This window comes from Oncorhynchus kisutch, linkage group LG10, assembly GCF_002021735.2.
Source record: "Oncorhynchus kisutch isolate 150728-3 linkage group LG10, Okis_V2, whole genome shotgun sequence".
NCBI classification, from domain to species: Eukaryota; Metazoa; Chordata; class Actinopteri; order Salmoniformes; family Salmonidae; genus Oncorhynchus; species Oncorhynchus kisutch.
The window spans coordinates 17,800,813-17,823,938 of NC_034183.2; the positions used below are offsets into that span (position 1 = coordinate 17,800,813).

Here is a 23,126-nt window from a genome sequence, read left to right on the forward strand (position 1 = left end):
ATGAAGGCATTAGGTGTTCAGGTTGTGTTGAACGAGCGGGACATTTGTGTCATGGACCGTGTGGGAGGGATTTACTTGCCAACCGAAATATCACACATTTCTGCTGCGCACTGGAGCCTATTCCACAGATTGACAAGCCAGAGATATTGATGGCTTTCCCTCTAGCCCGTCCAGCCCACTTTCCTGTTGATTAAATGGAGATCTACATTTAAGCAGTTCTGAAATGAATTTGGATTAAGCCAATTGGGTAACTAGTTTTTTTTATGCCAAATCTGTGCCAAATAATTTACAATTTGACAAATAGTGAGGGACAAGGTTTTGTCTCCAAGTAAGGAGAGAACCTCATTTTGTTTGTTTTGTTAGGGACTTAAAGGCTATTCCTGAACTGGCAACTACAAAATATAGTTAACAGAAGGGTGTGTATAGCACTCTGAAAGTACCATTCATAGAAGCATAGTCAATGGTTATATTAAGCTAATAATCCAGGTTTTCCAAGTCTGTAGGCTATAGGTGCCCTCTTCCTGCATACAGAACATGCCATGGTTATTATCCCACTGATTCCCTGCCGGGTTCCTCAAGAGTCCCCAAACGAACTGCTTCTATCTGGCTCTACTTTCTTTGTGTGCATACGCGTGTGTGTGCAGCAGTAGGGGGTGTTTATGTGTGGTCTGTGTGTAAATGTTAGTTTACTGCTGAGCTGCTGAGCTGGCTAGTGAATCTGATCTAGTTTGCCAGACTAGGCTTCAATCAAGGTTTGGCCTGTGCTTGACAGTATTTTAAAAACAATAAATACACCACAGACAGCACAGGACATTGTTACATACATAAATGTTCCCAGTTAGCTCGTCAGCATTCCCTGGCTGTATTTTATTCCAGTATTTATTCATTTTGCAATGTAAGCTAAGCCATATTCTCACATTGTCTGCTGTATACTAGTATGCACATTTCAGATGATACTCCAATGAGTCACAAGGTTATGGAGACGGGCAGAGTAATTATGAAATGCGTCAACATTTTATCATTATACTCTTAGCACACTCCAGATGCCCTAAATCATTTGGTTTTTGGGGTGCCTGCTTCATCAACCTTATTTTTTATATCATCTGAGGGGAAAAAATATGAAGAGAGTAAATTGTGTTGGGTTGTAAAACCTGGCACAAGATATCTTGTCTTGGCAGCCGAGCACACAGAGCACTAGTTAACATGCTGACGGCTATATGGGTCCAATTGACGCTTTAATGGTTATTTTTCTGCACTATACAGCCTTTTCTGTTTTAATGACATTTGTCAACCCTCCCACTTCAGTTGCCTTATCATTTTTCATTCCATAAATAGATGGGTTAAGACTGTCCATGTTGTTGTTTGATTGTGAACATGGTGGGGAGATGAAATTTACATGTTCCTAGCGGTGTTAAACAAACTCAAGATTCAGTCCTGATTCATATCTGGGAGAACTAGTGACAGCATGACTACTGCCACTAAAACTGACATGCAGGCTCTGAATAGTTCAAACTTGAAATATTTAAACATCTGACAAGCCAGTACACAAATTAGGTTAGAAGATAAAAATAAATACATATGTTTACAAAAATATTTTTCTTTAAAAAACATGTTCCTTTAGAGTAGATGTCTTGCATGCTCCGAATGGTACACACATGTAGACTTACGTTATGTAAAGGATTGACATAAGTGTGTTTGTACATTTCAGCCATATAGATTGGCCATCACCCACTCTCTACAACAAGTCTCCCTTCATTTTCCCCTGTAAACAAGGACAATTAAAATGCTAATGAGTTGCGAAGAAACCCTTGAGTGATTGATACTCTCAACGGAGAAATTAATTTGATATTAACAGAGCAGTTGGCAAGATAAATAGATAGTGCTATGTGAGTCCTCTCCTTGATTGATAAATAGTTAGATTGATGGCTGTTTTTATACAAGGTTGAAAATGACTTGGCCTTGATAAGGACACAGAGTTCTGTATTATACAAGGTCAACAGAATGTTCTATGTTAAGTCTCTTCGCATTGTAGTGCTATTTAAATATTTGACTGGTGAAGTTATTGTTGGTATAGTGATATTATCTTCAGTCAAGATTGTACTGAAAAACATGGTGCAAGACTTTCACTGTATGCAGTTTATTTCAAGCAAAAATGCTGAGATTCACTGTGGACAATCTTTTTTAAAAGCACTTTCACTTCAATCATTTCACATTTAGGGAGTAAATAATTAATTATATGAAAGTGTGGAACTCCTGTTTAATAGCTCAGCTACCTTTGTGGACAGCAGCAAGTATGGTAGTTCTCAAGTTTGTATTATTTTTTACATGTTTTTCATGGCTTATTAAATCACAACTCGTCCTGTTTTCCCATGAATCAGCGGCAGGTAGCTGGTGTGCTGTGCATAATGGTAAAATAGTTATGCATTCAGGCCCTGGTTTGTGGGCCTAGTTTGTGGCCCTACCTTTGTGCTTGTGTAAGATACAGCCATTTGGAGGATGTGTATGGAGAGGGGGATTCTGGATGATCCCAGCTATCTCAAAGCACAGGCTTTCATACTTGAACAAGTCAATGTTTCTCTGTCTCTTCAATAATCAGGCTGACAGGGGGAACCTGAACATGTCTCTGATACAGACAACCTGATACACACATGGTCACTGACCTACATATCAAACTACTCTGGTATGAGAGACAATAATAGTATAAAGGAGGACTGCCATTTCTACTTAAGTAAACACATACCCTCACGCCTGGCCCTAGCCTTTTGCGTACCCGAAGTGAGATTTGGCTGGGAGGACCCAACCTCGTGGCATAACATTTTAGTGGCCCTCTCTTGAAAGCGGAGAGAGAATATTAAGCTTAAAGTTAATTTCCTGCTATTCTAGACATTTTGCCATGGGGTAGAGAGACATTTTTGCACTTTTTAAAGCTAATATCCTGCAATTCTACACATTGTGCAATGTCATGCCCAGGGTTGGTAGGTTACTTTCTAAATGTAATCCGTTTCAGTTACTAATTATCTGTCGAAAATGTTAATCAGTAACATAATTTTTGGATTACCCAAACTCAGTATCGTAATCTGATTACATGTATTCTTTTGGATTACTTTCCATTTAAGAGGCATTAGAAGAAGACAAAAAAAGATCCATCAAACGCATTTGGTGTCATCATAGTGGTCAGACTAACTCAGGTGGAAAAAAACTTAGAACTGCGCCTTTTTGCTGAAATGAATGTCATTGAGAAAACAGAAAGGTGTCATAATGTATTTTTTCTCAGACAAAATTTCTGAATTTAAAAGTAATCCAAGAAGTAATGCAGTTTTCCAAAAGTATCTAATCCGATAACAACATTTTTTACTGGTAATGTAACTGATTACTGTTCCATGTTTTTTTGTAATCAGATTAAGTGCAACTGATTACCTGTAATCAGTTACTCCCCAACCCTGCTAATGCAATGTTAATATGATATTTGAGTGACAATGACCAACAAAATCAATATGGGGCCCCTGGAGGTCAGGGCCTTTGGACACATGCCCTGCATGACCGGTTGGTATTCGCCCATGATTTCTACAAGTTTAGATAACAGGCTAGACTAAATACCAATCAAAAATTGTTACCTGACATGACTAATTGAGTGTCTGTCAGTAGCTAGGTTTCCATCCAATTGGCGATAGATTTTATTGCCATTCTAATAAAATCTGCATAAAGAAAATATGTGAATTTTCCCACCAGTGGTATGTTTCCACCAAACTGAATTGCTGGGGATTAAAATACTCTACCAATAGCTTTGTCAAAAATCTTTATGAATACATTTGATTGATAATGGCAGGACCACACAGCATATCATCACGTGACTCCAAGTTTACTTCGATATGTTGGACATAATATCAACATTTGCGCAAAAGGCATTCCCACCGCCATTTTCTCTCATAATACATTTAAATACACAAAACATTCCCACCATAAATGATCTGTCGCCATTTATAAAATTGTACCGAAACTTGCTGTTTCCATCACAGCTGTCGTGATTGTTTTTAATATGGTGTGACTTTACTCGCATAAAAACTGTGGATGGAAACCTGGTTAGTGACTGACGTAGCAAGAGAAAAACTGCTGATGGAAACCTGGTTAGTGACTGACGTAGCAAGAGAAAAACTGCTGATGGAAACCTGGTTAGTGACTGACGTAGCAAGAGAAAAACTGCTGATGGAAACCTGGTTAGTGACTGACATAGCAAGAGAAAAACTGCTGATGGACAACTCTAAGCAACCACTTTTGTTGCTGTATACCCTCCCCTGGGTTGTGTCTTTCAACAGGCATGTTGCTGTATACCCTCCCCTGGGTTGTGTCTTTCAACAGGCATGTTGCTGTATACCCTCCCCTGGGTTGTGTCTTTCAGCAGGCATGTTGCTGTATACCCTCCCCTGGGTTGTGTCTTTCAACAGGCATGTTGCTGTATACCCTCCCCTGGGTTGTGTCTTTCAACAGGCATGTTGCTGTATACCCTCCCCTGGGTTGTGTCTTTCAACAGGCATGTTGCTGTATACCCTCCCCTGGGTTGTGTCTTTCAACAGGCATGTTGCTGTATACCCTCCCCTGGGTTGTGTCGTTCAACAGGCATGTTGCTGTATACCCTCCCCTGGGTTGTGTCTTTCAACAGGCATGTTGCTGTATACCCTCCCCTGGGTTGTGTCGTTCAACAGGCATGTTGCTGTATACCCTCCCCTGGGTTGTGTCTTTCAACAGGCATGTTGCTGTATACCCTCCCCTGGGTTGTGTCCTTCAACAGGCATGTTGCTGTATACCTTCGCCTGGGTTGTGTCCTTCAACAGGCATGTTGCTGTATACCCTCCCCTGGGTTGTGTCTTTCAACAGGCATGTTGCTGTATACCCTCCCCTGGGTTGTGTCTTTCAACAGGCATGTTGCTGTATACCCTCCCCTGGGTTGTGTCTTTCAACAGGCATGTTGCTGTATACCCTCCCCTGGGTTGTGTCCTTCAACAGGCATGTTGCTGTATACCCTCCCCTGGGTTGTGTCTTTCAACAGGCATGTTGCTGTATTCTATTCACTGTATTGTGTCAAATAACAAGGATGTTCCTTCATCCTATGCAAGAAGTAATTAATGCCATTGCAGTGGTAGTTGCACTGCTGTACAGTAAGGCAATACACAGTAGAGATTACCTGGACAGTTGTGTATAGTTCTGCTATGAGGCTGTGTCACTAAACTTTTAACAAATGGCACCTCTGCATCCCAGAGCCTGGAAAAACCCCACTCGGCATCTGCATCATAAATCTTGGAAAGTTACAATAATTTGCAATTCACTCCCTCATCAAAGGCAATATTACCCTAATTTATTATGTCCCTGCACACGGGGTGCGCAAAGGCTGTGGAGATAAGAGTTTATCAGGAGGGGGATTGATTTTCATTAACTGATTGTAATAAAGATGAACTGCCGGGCTTGCACACTGACCAAGAGCCACACTTTATTATAATTGGGCCAATTTATTTCATGAGCCAGTGGTTCTACTCTTTTTGTCCTCCCTTTTCCCACTGCTCTTTCTGTTCTTCCTCCATTCATTACTGTAGTGTCACAGCCATACTGTTTCTGTCACTAAATAGCCTATCTTTACATTTTTACTACACAGGCCAATTTGTCAAGTCAGTGATAACATATTTGTTTGTTTTCCTGTGTCTACCTAAGACATGGGATATTTTCATGGATATACTGTACTTTTTGTCAGTATTGCATGAAGGTGCTATCTGTTCGTGCAGCTGCCATGAAGGTGCTATCTGTTCGTGCAGCTGCCATGAAGGTGCTATCTGTTCGTGCAGCTGCCATGAAGGTGCTATCTGTTCGTGCAGCTGCCATGAAGGTGCTATCTGTTCGTGCAGCTGCCATGAAGGTGCTATCTGTTCGTGCAGCAGCCATGAAGGTGCTATCTGTTCGTGCAGCTGCCATGAAGGTGCTATCTGTTCGTGCAGCTGCCATGAAGGTGCTATCTGTTCGTGCAGCTGCCATGAAGGTGCTATCTGTTCGTGCAGCTGCCATGAAGGTGCTATCTGTTCGTGCAGCTGCCATGAAGGTGCTATCTGTTCGTGCAGCTGCCATGAAGGTGCTATCTGTTCGTGCAGCTGCCATGAAGGTGCTATCTGTTCGTGCAGCTGCCATGAAGGTGCTATCTGTTCGTGCAGCTGCCATGAAGGTGCTATCTGTTCGTGCAGCTGCCATGAAGGTGCTATCTGTTCGTGCAGCTGCCATGAAGGTGCTATCTGTTCGTGCAGCTGGCATGATTTATATTCATTGCACTGAGAGCATAATGTATGTACAGTATTTATGTTTTACCAGTTTCTTTATTCGTAACGCAATCATTTTGACTGTTCCTGCCCATACTCCATCCAAACATATACGTGGTCGATGAAAATGTAGCATCATTCCCTCTGGTTTTTGTTACCCATCAAAATTGGCCTTAAAATGTATAATTTCCAATAACCATACCATCAGAGGTAACCTATTAAATAGCAGAACACTGGGCCCTCAGTCTTTAGGATGACAGGTCATTTCAATCACTCTACACCTTGCCTCATTAGGTTTCTATAGGAGTATGAAATGGATACATTAACCCTCCACCTACTGCCTTGCTCTATGCTACACTGTGAATTCTAGAACAGACTCCTATCAGATATTTTCTAATGAATTATCACATGTTTGTTTCCGGAATGTCTTGGAGGTGTTGCCCTAGAGATTGCATGTGATTGGTACTGCTGGTAACGTGCTGAAAGGGCATAAGGTAATCAGTGATAATGGCATTTCAGCACACTCAATTACCCTATACCCATAGACACACTGCCTTCGGGAGAGGGGTGGACACCTGGAATGGCTGTTCGTGCAACGACTCCCCTTTTCTGTGGTGTAGTTATGCATTTATTACACATCTGAGAATGCAACATCCAGTTTGAAATTTTATTGTAAAATTGAAAAAAAGGAGAGAAAGAGAAAAGCCCCAATAAGCATTTCCTTTATACATACCTTATCATAACAGAACAATAAAATAAATACATTAAATCAATTATCAATTCAATAAATACATCAGTAAATAAACAATTCAATAAATAGATGAATAAATACATTTACATATCAAGTTTCTTACCTGATCAAATAAATAATTATAAAACCATTAAATTATTAATCATTAATATGAAATAATCTAAGCAGCAAGTATTCAAGAAATGTCAACAGGGGAAAAAACGTTTGGTTTCTCAGGCTATTACAGAACACATATTTTAATTGATTTAGTATTTATAAAAAGGTACTGCTTTCCATTTCAGTTAACCATGCTGTACTGAGCCCATCAAGCAGATAGGTGGTGCTCTCCTCTTGAAAAAAAAAATGGCCTGTAAACAGCATTGTTCTGGTCCAGGTTTAGAGAATAGCACTGAAATGTCCCTTGCCCTATTACATGTCAATAAAATCTACTAAACAGATTCAATACTTTTGTCATATATTTTTGTATGCTTTGTGCTGAGAAACCAGAAGTTTAACATCTTTATGAAGCAAAAACCCTCCCCTCCCTCCCCATTCCACCCATTCCACCCATTCCACCCACCCAAAGAAAGGACCTGTGCTGATTTTCCATAATATACAGATTTCATATTAATAATAAGCTACTATCCTTAGCATTCAAACCATTGGTAAATAATAATATTGTTAAAGCGAGTAGCTAGTACCATTATTATAATCTTTAACCCCCCAGCCCCCCTATTGAGCATGCTCAGATATTGAATGAGCATCATGGTTGGAGAGATGGAATGACAAAGGATGAACATGGCAGAATGGTGCGAGAATGAAAACAGTGCAAATCATTTCACTGGCTCAAGCACATCGTTTCAATTTTAGTTAGTGCAATGAGAATTACTAGTGTTGCCTCCAAATCAGATAGGACAGCACCTGTAAACTCACGCCCAATGGGCAAATAATACTGGAATTGATATAAACAGTCTCCATCCACACGCCTCCGTCGCAATTATTGTACTCTTTAAACTTTTCCCCCTCCACAAAAATAACCTCACATTTCTCAAACTAATTACATTTCAGCCACAGTTGCCATCTTTAATTTGTATTACCCAAGCTGTTGAATTTAATTCGATTTTAATAATGAAAAAATCCCTCCAGTAGCTACCCTTGGGGCACATGTCTGTATGTAACAGCTTCCTAAGGTGCCAAGTCCAGAGAGGGGAGGGAAAATGGAGGGGACCAACATATTAACTCATGAAGAGACTGTGTTCAAATACCTACCTTGTCATTATGTTCTTAATCTATCTTGTTCTATAATTTGCGAATATTTCACCTACTAATACATCATCAAACATTTAATCTACTACTATTTACTACTACCAATTACACTGCTGCATATGAATATTGTTCATCTTTCATCCGTTTCTCTCTTTTTTGGATTTACAATTCGCACATTTTAATGTCTGATGGAGGAATTAAATAGATGTTTTCCCTTTATAAATGCATTCGACTGAGATTTGGCAACTCCGATGTTGATAAAGGCATTACAACACCGTGACAGCATACAAGAACTCTAGCCTTTTGTTGCTGTCCGTGGTCAAGTTTAGTATGCATTGTCCATTTGGTTTCAATGCTGAGGCTTACATTCAGCACTCTTCAGAGAGCACTAAATATATATGCTGGTAGGGAATACTTGCTCAGCCAAATTGTCATTCTGGTTTGTTGCTCAGTCATTCAAACCCAAGAGATGCCATTTGCCAGTCATCAGACAGACAGACATACGGGATGTGTGGTGGCACAAAACAGTGTCTAAATAGGCATAATGAGCAGAGAGAAGCTAGGCTGGACTCTGTCAACCTACAGGAGAGACAGAGAGAGAGAGAGAGAGAGAGAGATAGGGAGGGAGATGCCTCTCAGTGGGAGATGGATAGGCATCAGAGGAGAATGAGTATGATAATAGAATAGCTTTGCGATGGAAATTAGAAAAGGGAATAGAATTGAGTAGAACTACTACTACAACTGAAGAGACACATCTTCAAACCAATTTCATCCCAGACATATCATTAGTGTAAACCATGTTCATATTTTATTGGAATAGTAACTTCTACTGCTTTAACAGTTTACTTTTTCTAATCAATCTGGCCATATGTGTTGCCAGCTACTAGAAAACACAGTATTGGTTGTTCAGGCTAATAGTATGCTTCGATGTTGTCCCTCTGTGGCAGAGTTTGTGTTCCTGGTTTTGACTTTCCTTCCGAGCAGCAGCTGCAGTAACTACATTTAAAGTCAAGCCTGCTGCAGTCTAATTGATGGATCATTTTGCTATTAATTTGACCTCCTAAGGCTGCTAAAGCCAAGCTGTTCCTCATGGTGTACGAGCTCTCCTCTCAATGTGCTATTGTGCCCAATGGAAAGACTGCATCTGCTCTTTAGTTAAGTCCCATCTACAGCAAACAAGCAGGCCTCCGTTTGACCTCATTGCTTGCTGCTATGCTACATAGAACCATTTGTTTCCATTCCAGGAATGTATTAGATATATGTCATGTGTGTTAATTGATTGTGCATCTTTTGCCCTGCAGTGTTGCTCTCCATCTGATCAATATTAGCATTACCCTAATTATGATGCGCGTTAGCTCTCAGGTCCCCGTAAAATGATGGTCCCTATAAAAAGAGATGTGCTTGAGCTGGGAGCAGCCCCCCCCCCCCCCCCCCTGCAGAGAGCAGCTGGAGAAGGTTGGCAGCGGAAGGGGGCAGGACCCGGCAAGCCTTGCACAGCTTGGATAGCAATTTTATAACCATTGTCAGGGTAATTTGTATATTTTATTAACCAGTTGAAGGTGTTGCACTTCTTTACTACTACATATCCACACTACTGGGTGGCCCTTTTACCGCTGAGCTTAGTGGTCAGATTAACTGTATTGTCAGTGCTTTAATGATGCTGCCTCGCTTTTTCCTGACACGGAATGCCTTTTTCTGCAATGAAAAAGATGGGGGTCTACAATGACAATACATCAGGATGGAATGCAGTGCACTGACAGAGGACTAGAAACAGCAGATGATTGAAGACATTTCTCAATACACTGTATGTCTTGAATGTTTGGTTTGACACAATTTACAGGATATCTTTTGGCACTACTGTGTTGAGCTTCATGTGCAACTACTCAGAGTTGCCTTATTGCTCCCACACAGAGAAGTTACTAGAGAGAGATATGTCGAAAATGAAAAGTGCAGATTTGGAATGTAAGGGTGAAGGATGACTGCTAAAAGAAAATCTGAACATGCCCGAAACAATCTCTAATCCACATATTCTACGTCCACTAAAATAGTAAAGCTTTTAAAATATGTTTATGTTTTTTATATTTTGTTGAAATATTCTCAAACCCAGTAGCTATAAATGTAAAAGGAGAATTAACCAAACCCCTTTTCCTCCTCCAACCGGAAGCTAGTAAGTTTCTTCTTAAGTTTGAACTTGTAACATTATTAATTGTAGTTTGCAGTATTAGAATCAATAATAGTATATATTACCGTTTAGAACAATACAAATGTTTGGTCCTTTGGTCCCTTAGGGGTGAAATATTTTCAGATGTACTGTAGCTAATGGAAACCTCAGTGACCCGAGAAAGCCATAGTTCTGCGCTTGCTGAAAGACAGTGAGAGAATTAGAGAAAGAGGGAAAGAGTAAGAAAGTCCATCAGTGGGACAGAATCACTTCTTTTTACCACTTTGTCTTGATCTTCAAGTTTTAACCCTCATTTGTCCAGTATAATAAAAGCCACAAGCGCCTTTTTCTTTATATATATGTGTGTATATAATACGTATATAGAAATCTATTTGTTGTTGCTGCTTTTTGTTTGTTTGTTGCTTAATTAACAATTCAAGTCTCAACAAGAAAAGTTCTGTTGTTAAGAGTTTCACATCTTTTTCCCATTTTTTACTTCTCTAGTCTGTCTTGCACTGTGCAGTTTGTTGCGTTGTTGTTGAAGTCCTTCTGTGTAGTTTCTGCTAACTCCACACCTCCTCCTATAGCTGCAGTACCCTATGTCTTCTTCATAAGTAAATGCTGATATGTCTTCAAAAATTCCTTGTGTTGATGTTTTTTAAAACATTTTTTTTTGTTTTCAAAGAAAAAAGTTGAACTCCAAGATATCTTCAGTTTTCTCAAAACCTAGAAGACAAATATCAAACCATGTTTAGATCATGATGTTTAGATCTAGCTTACTTTCTTTTGAAGGTATTTACATATGTAGATTACATTTCTTGAGGTATAGATTTTACAGTTATTTGTAATTATTCAATTCTGCCCATGATATCAGTGTGATGGTTTGGAGAAAGCCAGCCCACATTTGCAATTCAGTCAATCTTTGTCTATCATGATGATGATAGATTTTCCCATTTCTAGTTGACAGGCATTCTATCAGTCTGAGTCTATAAGAGAGTCCACTGGGCTTACCTGTGCTGTTGCAGTGAATACTGATGGCTAGGTTGTGTCAGTAAGGGCGGCTGGCATCCTTCGGTCGTTTTAACTGGACTTTCAACCTCTTCATTCCAATCTGAAAGCCGTTCATGGCTTGAATAGCTGCCTGTGCGCTAGCTGGGTTGTCGAAGCTCACAAACCCTAGGAGAAAAGAAACTAAGTGTATAAACCTAAAAGCCAAAACTGTTGCCAAATAATAATTGAATTATGAGGAAACAGAGAAAGGATTTCAAACAATGCCCTTGCTCAATCTAATAGCATTATGCTTTGACAATTTATTATATCAAAGTGCTTATTTTGATGGGAACCAAAGTAATGTTGAACAATATTGAACAATATATAACAATTTCTGATGTAGCTTGTGCAAACACTCTCAAATGCTCTTCAATATATATCAATGAGCATGCGTTTGTGGATGTGCCACTTGCACAGAAAAGCAGAAGCAGAAGCAGAGGCACATGTGTATGACCCTAGACACTCAAGCCCAAACTCATGCTGAGCATCCTGTTTCCATCAAGTGTAAGAATAAAGCCGTAAAAGTAAGTGACCAGAAATTGCAGTGGAGTGTGGCTCCGGTTGATGCAATCCCCAGTGTCTAGAGTGTCATTAGCAACAGTCGATGACCCATGAAAAACAACAGGAGCCTCCCCAGGTCTCCTGCCACATGGGAGGGAGGTGTCTGCCTATAATGCCTCATTAGGGGGAAGGGTTAATGGGGAGAGAGGGAGGGGGGAGGAGAGGATGAAAGGAGGACCCCGGGCCAACCGTGCCACAGATAACAGGGAAGGATGTGGACTTAAACCTCCTTTTAAAGGGAGCTCTCCATGTCAGCTGTTCTCCATTCACCATCAGTCTGGGTTTAACCCTCTTCCTGCCTTCTAGAGGAATTACCATACAAAGCAGCCCTGTCAGACCTAACATTATGTTGTAAATGCATAGTGTATTAGTCAATACTGCAAATAGGAGTTCTTTTATGAATTTCTATGTAATTAAGTTCGCCCTGAGAGCATGGCAGAAATCCGTTTTACCCAGGGATGTACGGCTCCCTCAAGTGGAAACAAATGCTGATCTATAATTGTCCTTTGCCAAATCTTTTCTCTCCCCTCTCTTCATCCCCACTTTTTTTTCAAGGCCAAAGTCAGGTCTGGTCTGTGGAGACAAGTGGGACCAGATCCAGGTTGGGGTGTGAATCAGCACCAGTGCACCCTGGGTATTGACAGGTATATGGGTTACAGAGTGGTGATCTTGATGCTGTGGCTACATACATCCTATTCCAAAGCTTTGTAGTAAACAGATAGATAAACGCTTTTCAAGCTCTGAGGACATCCCCACGGAGATAACAAGGGGATTATAGGCTACCAATTTGTTTAAAAAGTTTACTTTTGTTGAAATATCACAGGAATCATTGCCTTGTTTGCAATACATTAAACTGTTTTAATTGTTTGGTTGACAGAACAAACATAGACCACCAATTTAAAACTAGCTTTAAAACTCACCGAAACATTTGCTCTGGTTGGTGGCTCGGTCCATGAAGACCTTGGAGGAGATGACGCTCCCGAAAGGCAGAAACATCTGCATGAGTTCGTTATCTCCAAACTCCTGTGGCAGGTGGTAGATGAACAGGTTACAGCCCTCGGGCCCTGCGAACACACAGAAACCATGGCAACCACAATCAGACCTATATACCGCTGCCTGCAGACCCGTGGCTTCTCATTTGGCCGGGGAACAGATCTGAGGAGCACGACTAATGGAGTGGCAAAGACATTTGTTCTGACTTCTGTGACAGTATTTATAGATAATAAAACTGTGCTTTACCACCACAAATATAAACAGTGCATTTTCCAACTTTGATTTGATTTTGCATGGTGTGGCACCATTACATCACTGAGGTGGAAACTTGCTGATTTGTTTAGATGGAGACGTTCAGAGGCAGCATTAAGCCTTCATTCAAGCATATAATCTAGTCAAACAATAGTGGAAATCAGACTATTTCATCAACACAAAGGCCTACATAATAATAATAATGCACACATACTTATTTGAGGAAAAACAGATTGGTAACGACTTAGAAATAGTGAATCCAAAATGACATGACATCCCACACGGTTGTCATCATAATCAGCTAAGCAGATTGAGATGTGACTAGAAATGTGTTTGAACCCAGTCAATGGATTACACAATGCAATCAACCAATACTGTACATGCTCTAATGTAATCTCCATGTAGTCTACTTTTAGGAAAAGGTTGAAGCCAAAGTCCATCCTGCATCACATAGATGATGATGATTGATTCGTTTTGCTCCAGATAATACCATTAAGCGTATAGAGTACTACGTAACACTTTCATTTTCAAAATGAGAACATTTAATCACTGCATTATAACACCTGGACAATATTACTAGGAAAGTGGAATACTAAAAAATGAAATGCAATTGTATTTAACATAATACTCTTAAACCTGTAAATTGGAATATCGAAATATGACAATAAAGCAATAAAAGTGAATATTTACAATAGCGTTGTAAAATAGAAATATTATTCTCTCACCCTCACCTTCTCTCTGTTGCTGCTGCTGGATGACCTGTGATGGCTGAGGCAGAGTCTGACCTATGGGAGTCAGTGTGCCGGCTGGGTAGATAGCTGTAACACGCACACACACACCACACACACACACACACACACACACACACACACACACACACACACACACACACACACACACACACACACACACACACACACACACACACACACACACACACACACACACACACACACACACACACACACACACACACACACACACACACACACACACACTTTGTATTGGTATATCTCATATAGATCTCTATACCTCTCAATACAGTATCTCTCTTGTTTTCGGTCAGGTATGCTGTGTTTATGCTGTCAGTTATGTCGTTTGTCATTCAATGATATGCACCTGTAAAGAAACAGTAGCCATTCTACTCCATGGTACACCAACACGTCCCTGATTTTGCTCCTGCACCATATTAGTGCACATCTCTCTCAGTCTGGGCCAGGGTTTAAGGGCCCAGGCCAGTGTGCACAGTATCTGTGCTCTGTATTGCTCTACTTCTCGATGTGTACAATACCTGTGTATTGCTGTACTCCGGTGAAGGCTTGCTGGAGGGTGTCTGCGGCGTTGGGGCTCTGGGTGGAGTAGGGCGAGAGACCGTTGGTATACATGGTCTCAACGGTGGGATGTCCGTTGGGCTGATGGTGGGGGATACCCGTGAAGCCGTTGACGATGGGAGTGACGATGTTGGGAGTGGTAATGTTGGCTGGTGGAGAGCTGAGGCCTGCTGAGACAAGGATATTTATACTTTTTTCAGACTACCCCCCCCACACACATATATACCCACACATACACACATATACCCACACACATACACCATATTGCTCACTACACTTCCTTCCCCTCCATCACAAGGACTGTTACATAGCAGGCGCTTGTGGTGAGACATCCCGCTGGAAAACTGGGAACCTGTCAAAAAATCAGCCTGTCTGTTGTGTTTCTGAGATACGCTGCTGGATCTGAGTGTGAACAGGATGAGGGAACCACTGTGAAACTCCAGTAAGATCCTGAGAGATAGAGGAGATTACAGTGAAAGATTTGCTCAGTGTGGACAGGGGAAGCAAAACATAGACTCCTACCCTCTTTAAACATCATGAAAAATATCCAATAGTTTGACATACCATGAATAAGCACACACACACACACACACACACACACACACACACACACACACAAACACACGCGGTTGCAGGATGTTTCACGGTTGAAATAGAATTGGATGATCCTTTAAAACCAGCCTCTTGTTGAACATGTGCAATCTTGTGTGGAATCTGAATGAGTCTATTTGAGGAGGATCTCAATATGGATGGTGGCTACTTTGAAAGTAAGCTCAATAGTTAAGCATCAGGCCTGGGGACCACCTCGGTAAAGAGAGAGTAGTAAAGAGCCTCTATAGAGAAGTAATGTGCCTCTATAGAGTAGTAAAGAGCCACTATAGAGAAGTAAAGAGCCACTATAGAGAAGTAAAGAGCCTCTATAGAGAAGTAAAGAGCCTCTATAGAGAAGTAAAGAGCCACTATAGAGAAGTAAAGAGCCATTATAGAAAAGTAAAGAGCCACTATAGAGAAGTAAAGAGCCTCTATAGAGAAGTAAAGAGCCTCTATAGAGAAGTAAAGAGCCACTATAGAGAAGTAAAGAGCCATTATAGAAAAGTAAAGAGCCACTATAGAGAAGTAAAGAGCCTCTATAGAGAAGTAAGGAGCCTCTATAGAGAAGTAAGGAGCCTCTATAGAGAAGTAAAGAGCCTCTATAGAGAAGTAAAGAGCCACTATAGAGAAGTAAAGAGCCACTATAGAGAAGTAATGAGCCACTATAGAGACGTAAAGAGCCACTATAGAGAAGCAAAGAGTCTCTATAGAGAAGTAAAGAGCCTCTATAGAGAAGTAAAGAGCCACTATAGAGAAGTAAAGAGCCTCTATAGAGAAGTAAAGAGCCTCTATAGAGAAGTAAGGAGCCTCTATAGAGAAGTAAGGAGCCTCTATAGAGAAGTAAGGAGCCTCTATAGAGAAGTAAAGAGCCTCTATAGAGAAGTAAAGAGCCACTATAGAGAAGTAAAGAGCCACTATAGAGAAGTAATGAGCCACTATAGAGACGTAAAGAGCCACTATAGAGAAGCAAAGAGTCTCTATAGAGAAGTAAAGAGCCACTATAGAGAAGTAAAGAGCCTCTATAGAGAAGTAAAGAGCCTCTATAGAGAAGTAAGGAGCCTCTATAGAGAAGTAAAGAGCCTCTATAGAGAAGTAAATAGCCTCTATAGAGAAGTAAAGAGCCACTATAGAGAAGTAAAGAGCCACTATAGAGAAGTAAAGAGCCTCTATAGAGAAGTAAGGAGCCTCTATAGAGAAGTAAAGAGCCTCTATAGAGAAGTAAAGAGCCTCTATAGAGAAGTAAAGAGACACCATAGAGAAGTAAGGAGCCTCTATAGAGAAGTAAAGAGCCTCCGTAGAGAAGTAAAGAGCCTCTGTAGAGAAGTACAGTCACTACAGAGAAGTAAAGAGCCTCTATAGAGAAGTAAGGAGCCTCTATAGAGACGTAAAGAGCCTCCGTAGAGAAGTAAAGAGCCTCTGTAGAGAAGTACAGTCACTATAGAGAAGTAATGAGCCTCTATAGAGAAGCAAAGAACCACTATAGAGAAGTAAAGAACCACTATAGAGAACTAAATAGCTTATATAGAGAAGTAATGTGCCTCTATAGAGAAGTAGAGCCTCTACAGAGAAGTAAAGAGCCTCTGTATAGAGAAGCAAAGAGCCTCTATAGAGAAGTAAAGAACCACTATAGAGAACTAAAAAGAGCCACTATAGAGAAGTAAAGAGCCTCTATAGAGAAGCAAAGAGCCTCTATAGAGAAGTAAAGAGCCACTATAGAGAAGTAAAGAGCCACTATAGAGAAGTAAAGAGCCACTATAGAGAAGTAAAGAGCCTCTATAGAGACGTAAAGAGCCACTATAGAGAAGTAAAGAGCCTCTATAGAGATGTAAAGAGCCTCCGTAGAGAAGTAAAGAGCCTCTGTAGAGAAGTACAGTCACTATAGAGAAGTAATGAGCCTCTATAGAGAAGCAAAGAACCACTATAGAGAAGTAAAGAACCACTATAGAGAACTAAATAGCTTATATAGAGAAGTAAAGTGCCTCTATAGAGAAGTAAAGAGCCTCTGTATAGAGAAGCAAAGAGCCTCTATAGAGAAGTAAAGAACCACTATAGAGAACTAAAAAGAGCCACTATAGAGAAGTAAAGAGCCTCTGTAGAGAAGTAAAGAGCCTCTATAGAGAAGTAAAGAGCCTCTGTAGAGAAGAAAATAGCCTCTGTAGAGAAGTAAAGAGTCTCTATAGAGAAGTAAAGAGCCTCTATAGAGAAGTAAAGAGCCTCTGTAGAGAAGAAAAGAGCCTCTATAGAGAAGTAAAGAGCCTCTATAGAGAAGTAAAGAGCCACTGTAGAGAAGTAAAGAGCCTCCGTAGAGAAGTAAAGAGCCTCTATAGAGAAGAAAAGAGCCTCTATAGAGAAGAAAAGAGCCTCTATAGAGAAGTAAAGAGCCTCTGTAGAGAAGTAAAGAGCCTCTATAGAGAAGTAAAGAGCCACTATAGAGAAGTAAATAACCTCTATAGAGAAGTAAAGAGCCTCTATAGAGAAGTAAATAGCCTCTATAGAGAAGTAAAGAGCCTCTATAGAGAAGTAAAGAGCCACTATAGAGAAGTAAATAACCTCTATAGAGAAGTAAAGAGCCTCTGTAGAGAAGTAAAGAGCCTCTATAGAGAAGTAAAGAGCCTCTATAGAGAAGTAAAGAGCCTCTATAGAGAAGTAAAGAGCCACTATAGAGAAGTAAATAACCTCTATAGAGAAGTAAAGAGCCTCTGTAGAGAAGTACAGTCACTATAGAGAAGTAATGAGCCTCTATAGAGAAGCAAAGAACCACTATAGAGAAGTAAAGAACCACTATAGAGAACTAAATAGTTTATATAGAGAAGTAAAGTGCCTCTATAGAGAAGTAAAGAGCCTCTGTATAGAGAAGCAAAGAGCCTCTATAGAGAAGTAAAGAACCACTATAGAGAACTAAAAAGAGCCACTATAGAGAAGTAAAGAGCCTCTGTAGAGAACTAAAGAGCCTCTATAGAGAAGTAAAGAGCCTCTGTAGAGAAGAAAAGAGCCTCTGTAGAGAAGTAAAGAGCCTCTATAGAGAAGTAAAGAGCCTCTATAGAGAAGTAAAGAGCCTCTGTAGAGAAGAAAAGAGCCTCTATAGAGAAGTAAAGAGCCTCTATAGAGAAGTAAAGAGCCACTATAGAGAAGTAAAGAGCCTCCGTAGAGAAGTAAAGAGCCTCTATAGAGAAGAAAAGAGCCTCTATAGAGAAGAAAAGAGCCTCTATAGAGAAGTAAAGAGCCTCTGTAGAGAAGTAAAGAGCCTCTATAGAGAAGTAAAGAGCCACTATAGAGAAGTAAATAACCTCTATAGAGAAGTAAAGAGCCTCTATAGAGAAGTAAAGAGCCTCTATAGAGAAGTAAAGAGCCTCTATAGAGAAGTAAAGAGCCACTATAGAGAAGTAAATAACCTCTATAGAGAAGTAAAGAGCCTCTGTAGAGAAGTAAAGAGCCTCTATAGAGAAGTAAAGAGCCTCTATAGAGAAGTAAAGAGCCTCTATAGAGAAGTAAAGAGCCACTATAGAGAAGTAAATAACCTCTATAGAGAAGTAAAGAGCCTCTGTAGAGAAGTAAAGAGCCTCTATAGAGAAGTAAAGAGCCTCTATAGAGAAGTAAGGAGCCTCTATAGAGAAGTAAAGAGCCTCTATAGAGAAGTAAAGAGCCTCTATAGAGAAGTAAAGAGCCTCTATAGAGAAGTAAAGAGCCTCTATAGAGAAGTAAAGAGCCTCTATAGAGAAGTAAGGAGCCTCTATAGAGAAGTAAAGAGCCTCTATAGAGACGTAAAGAGCCTCTATAGAGAAGTAAAGAGCCTCTATAGAGAAGTAAGGAGCCTCTATAGAGAAGTAAAGAGCCTCTATAGAGAAGTAAAGAGCCTCTATAGAGAAGTAAAGAGCCTCTATAGAGAAGTAAAGAGCCTCTATAGAGAAGTAAAGAGCCTCTGTAGAGAAGTAAGGAGCATCTATAGAGAAGTAAAGAGCCTCTATAGAGAAGTAAAGAGCCACTATAGAGAAGTAAATAACCTCTATAGAGAAGTAAAGAGCCTCTATAGAGAAGTAAAGAGCCTCTATAGAGAAGTAAGGAGCCTCTATAGAGAAGTAAAGAGCCTCTGTAGAGAAGTAAGGAGCCTCTATAGAGAAGTAAAGAGCCTCTATAGAGAAGTAAAGAGCCACTATAGAGAAGTAAATAACCTCTATAGAGAAGTAAAGAGCCTCTATAGAGAAGTAAAGAGCCTCTATAGAGAAGTAAAGAGCCTCTATAGAGAAGTAAAGAGCCTCTATAGAGAAGTAAAGAGCCTCTGTAGAGAAGTAAAGAGCCTCTGTAGAGAAGTAAAGAGCCTCTATAGAGAAGTAAGGAGCCTCTATAGAGAAGTAAAGAGCCTCTGTAGAGAAGTAAGGAGCCTCTATAGAGAAGTAAAGAGCCTCTATAGAGAAGTAAAGAGCCTCTGTAGAGAAGTAAAGAGCCTCTGTAGAGAAGTAAAGAGCCTCTGTAGAGAAGCAAAGAGCCTCTATAGAGAAGCAAAGAGCCTCTATAGAGAAGTAAAGAGCCTCTATAGAGAAGTAAAGAGCCTCTATAGAGAAGTAAAGAGCCTCTATAGAGAAGTAAAGAGCCACTATAGAGAAGTAAATAACCTCTATAGAGAAGTAAAGAGCCTCTATAGAGAGGTAAAGAGCCTCTATAGAGAAGTAAAGAGCCTCTATAGAGAAGTAAAGAGCCTCTATAGAGAAGTAAAGAGCCTCTGTAGAGAAGTAAAGAGCCTCTGTAGAGAAGTAAAGAGCCTCTATAGAGAAGTAAGGAGCCTCTATAGAGAAGTAAAGAGCCTCTGTAGAGAAGTAAGGAGCCTCTATAGAGAAGTAAAGAGCCTCTATAGAGAAGTAAAGAGCCTCTGTAGAGAAGTAAAGAGCCTCTGTAGAGAAGTAAAGAGCCTCTGTAGAGAAGCAAAGAGCCTCTATAGAGAAGTAAGGAGCCTCTATAGAGAAGTAAAGAAGTAAAGAAGTAAAGTAAAAACAAAAGTAATTTGAGGCTAAATTAAATTGTGTTCTCAGTATATTCTTCATAATCCCACTAGTGCAATTGAAAGTACCTATATCAAAGTTTTTGAGCAGTTTCACACCCTTTTCTCTCTCACAGATATGCACCGAGTGTGCAAAATATTAAGAAAACCTTCCCAATATTGTGTTGAAATCCCCCCACCTCTCACCCCTTTTGCCCCCAGAACAGCCTCATTTGGTCAGGGTATGGACTCGACAGGTGTCGAAAACGTTCCACCTGGATGCTGGCCCATGTTGAATCCAATGCTTCCCACAGTTGTGTCAAGTTGGCTAGATGTCCTTTGGGTGGTGGGCCATTCTTGATACACATGGGAAACTGTTCAGCGTGAAAAACCCAGCACGTTGCATTTCTTGATACACTCAAATTGGTGCGCCTTGCACCCACTACCATACCTCGTTCAAAGGCAGTTAAATTGTTTGTCTTGCCCATTCACTCTCTGAATGGCACACACACACAATTCATTGTCTCAAAAATCCTTCTATAACCTGACACTCATGCAGCCAACCGCTGTGACCAGGGGTATTGCCTGGGTCCCGGTGAGAGCTTTTGTGTCTTTTGCACCATTTCTTTGTTTAAGCTCCCTGCGATTGCTTGTTTTCTGCCGACCTGTGATGAATTAGACTGCAGCTCTGGCCCATTCTCTGGCGGGGCCCCAGGAGACTGCTGCTCCCCGTTCTGAGGGCTCAGACAGCCAGTCTGGCAGACCACACGCACTCTACTGTACAGCGCCATAATGCAGCCTCTCCATCATCAGGCAAATTCATTTTCCAAGGCTTAGCAGTGGGTGGCGGCCGCCGTGTGCCTCAGGGTCAGCAGGCAGATGCAGTGTGGGATAAGAGCTCAGAGAAAGGAGATTATAGAAGTCACAGGTTGGGAGATTGCGCTGGTTGGGCGGCACTGGTGGACCTTGGGGCCAGGGAGAGCCCAGTGTATCATGGAGGAGAGCCAGCAGCAGGGAGCCATGTCCACCACGTGTAATGTGAGAGAGTACAGATATAAATAGAGAAATAAATAGCTTTAAATAATTAACACTACTCAGCTTAAATCAAAGTTAATTCGTCACATGCTTCTACAGGTGTAGACTAACAGTGAAATGCTTACTTAAAGGTCCCTTGCCAACAATGCAGAGAGAAAGAAAATAGAGAAATAATACAAAAGTAAAACACGTAATATTAAAAGTAATAATAGATACATAATGAGTAACAATAACTTGTCTATATACAAGGAGGACCAGTACTGAGTCACTGTACAGGGGTACGAGGTAATTGAGGTAGATATGTACATATAACTAGGAATAAAGTGACATAGTGAACAGTAGCAGCAACGTATGTAATGAGTCAAAAAGTTAGTGCAAAAAGGGTCAATGCAGATAGTCCTGATAGCTACAGTATTTGGTTAACTATTTAACTAACTATTTAGCAGTCTTATGGCTTAGGGGTAGAAGATGTTCTGGGTCCTCTTGGTTCCAGACTTGGTGCATCGGCACCGCTTGCCGTGTGGCAGCAGAGAGAACAGTCTGTGACTTGGGTGGCCGGAGTCTTTGACAATCTTTTGGGCCTTTCATTTACACCAATATATATATATATATATATCTCTGGGAGAGATAACACCTCTATTGACACCAATATATTGACACCGATTGACACCTATATTGACACCAAAACACTGAGTGTACAAAACATCTTTCAATGACATAGACTGACCAGGGGAATCCAGGTGAAAATGATGATCCCTTAATGATGTCACCTGTTACCGACTTCAATCAGTGTAGATGAAGGCGAGGAGAAAGGTTAAATAATCATTTCTAAGCCTTGAGACAATGGATTGTGCATGTGTGCCATTCAGAGGGTGAATGGGCTAGACAAAATATTTAAGTGCCTTTGAACAGGGTATGGTAGTAGGTGCCAGGTGCACCGGTCCATGTCAAGAACTGCAACACTGCTGGGTTTTTCATTCTCAACAGTTTCCCGTGTGTATCAAGAATGGTCCACCACCCAAAGGATTTCCAGCCAACTTGACACAACTGTGGGAAGCCTTTAAAAAAAATGTATTTCACCTTTATTTAAACAGGTAGGCCAGCTGAGTACAAGTTCTCATTTACAACTGTGACCTGGCCAAGATAAAGCAAAGCAGTGCAACAAAAACAACACAGAGTTACACATGGGACAAAATATTGTACAGTATTGTACAATAGAAAAATCTGTATACAGTGTGTGCAAATGAAGTAAGGAGGTAAGGCAATAAATAGGCCAATAGTGGCAAAGTAATTACAATTTATAAATTTACGCTGGAGTTATATATGTGCAGATGATGATGTGCAAGTAGAAATACTGGTGTGAAAAAGAGCAGAAAAACAAAAACAAATATGGGGATGAGGTAGGTAATTGGTTGGATGGGCTATTTACAGATGGGCTGTGTACAGCTGCAAGAGATCGGTAAGCTGCTCTGACAGCTGACGAGTCAACATGGGCCAGCATCCTTGTGGAACACTTTCGACACCTGTAGAGTCCATACCCTGACAAATTGTTGCTGTTCTGAGGGTAAAGGGGGTGTGTGTGGAGGGTGTTATATTATGAAGGTGTTCCGAATGTTTTGTACACTCAGTGTATATCTCTGGGGGGTGAAACTGCTCAAAACCTTTGGTATACAATAAGTATGTCGCTATGGACAGGTGGGATTGTGAAGAATATACTGAGAACATGATTTCATTTAGCCTCATATTCCTCATATACCTCATATACTGCTAACATATTAGGAGCAGGCCTCAGTAAATGTCTTTATAGCTTGAGCATGACAAAGATTGTTCTCCATATGGTGCCATACATAACAAAACATTTCATTTTATACTCCAGCGTGCATTGTGAAAA

At 40.6% G+C, this 23,126-nt stretch overlaps 1 protein-coding gene across 6 annotated transcripts in view; it reads right to left on the reverse strand.

Moving 5' to 3' along the window:
- Positions 1–6,946: 6,946 nt before the first annotated feature.
- The window catches only part of LOC109897470 (CUGBP Elav-like family member 5), a 367,555-nt gene continuing 351,375 nt past the window's right edge, over positions 6,947–23,126 (reverse strand). For 4 of the 6 annotated variants that reach the window (XM_031833229.1, XM_031833234.1, XM_031833231.1 and 1 more), the window contains exons 9-13: positions 14,598–14,807; positions 14,038–14,124; positions 12,982–13,125; positions 11,462–11,626; positions 6,947–11,176 (exon numbers count right to left, since the gene is read on the reverse strand). In XM_031833229.1, the coding sequence (XP_031689089.1) occupies positions 11,499–11,626; positions 12,982–13,125; positions 14,038–14,124; positions 14,598–14,807 (569 nt within the window). In that variant the 3' untranslated portion in view covers positions 6,947–11,176; positions 11,462–11,498. The remainder of the gene's footprint in view (positions 11,177–11,461; positions 11,627–12,981; positions 13,126–14,037; positions 14,125–14,597; positions 14,808–23,126) is intronic. The other 2 variants (XM_031833233.1, XM_031833230.1) reach the window with 1 other exon arrangement.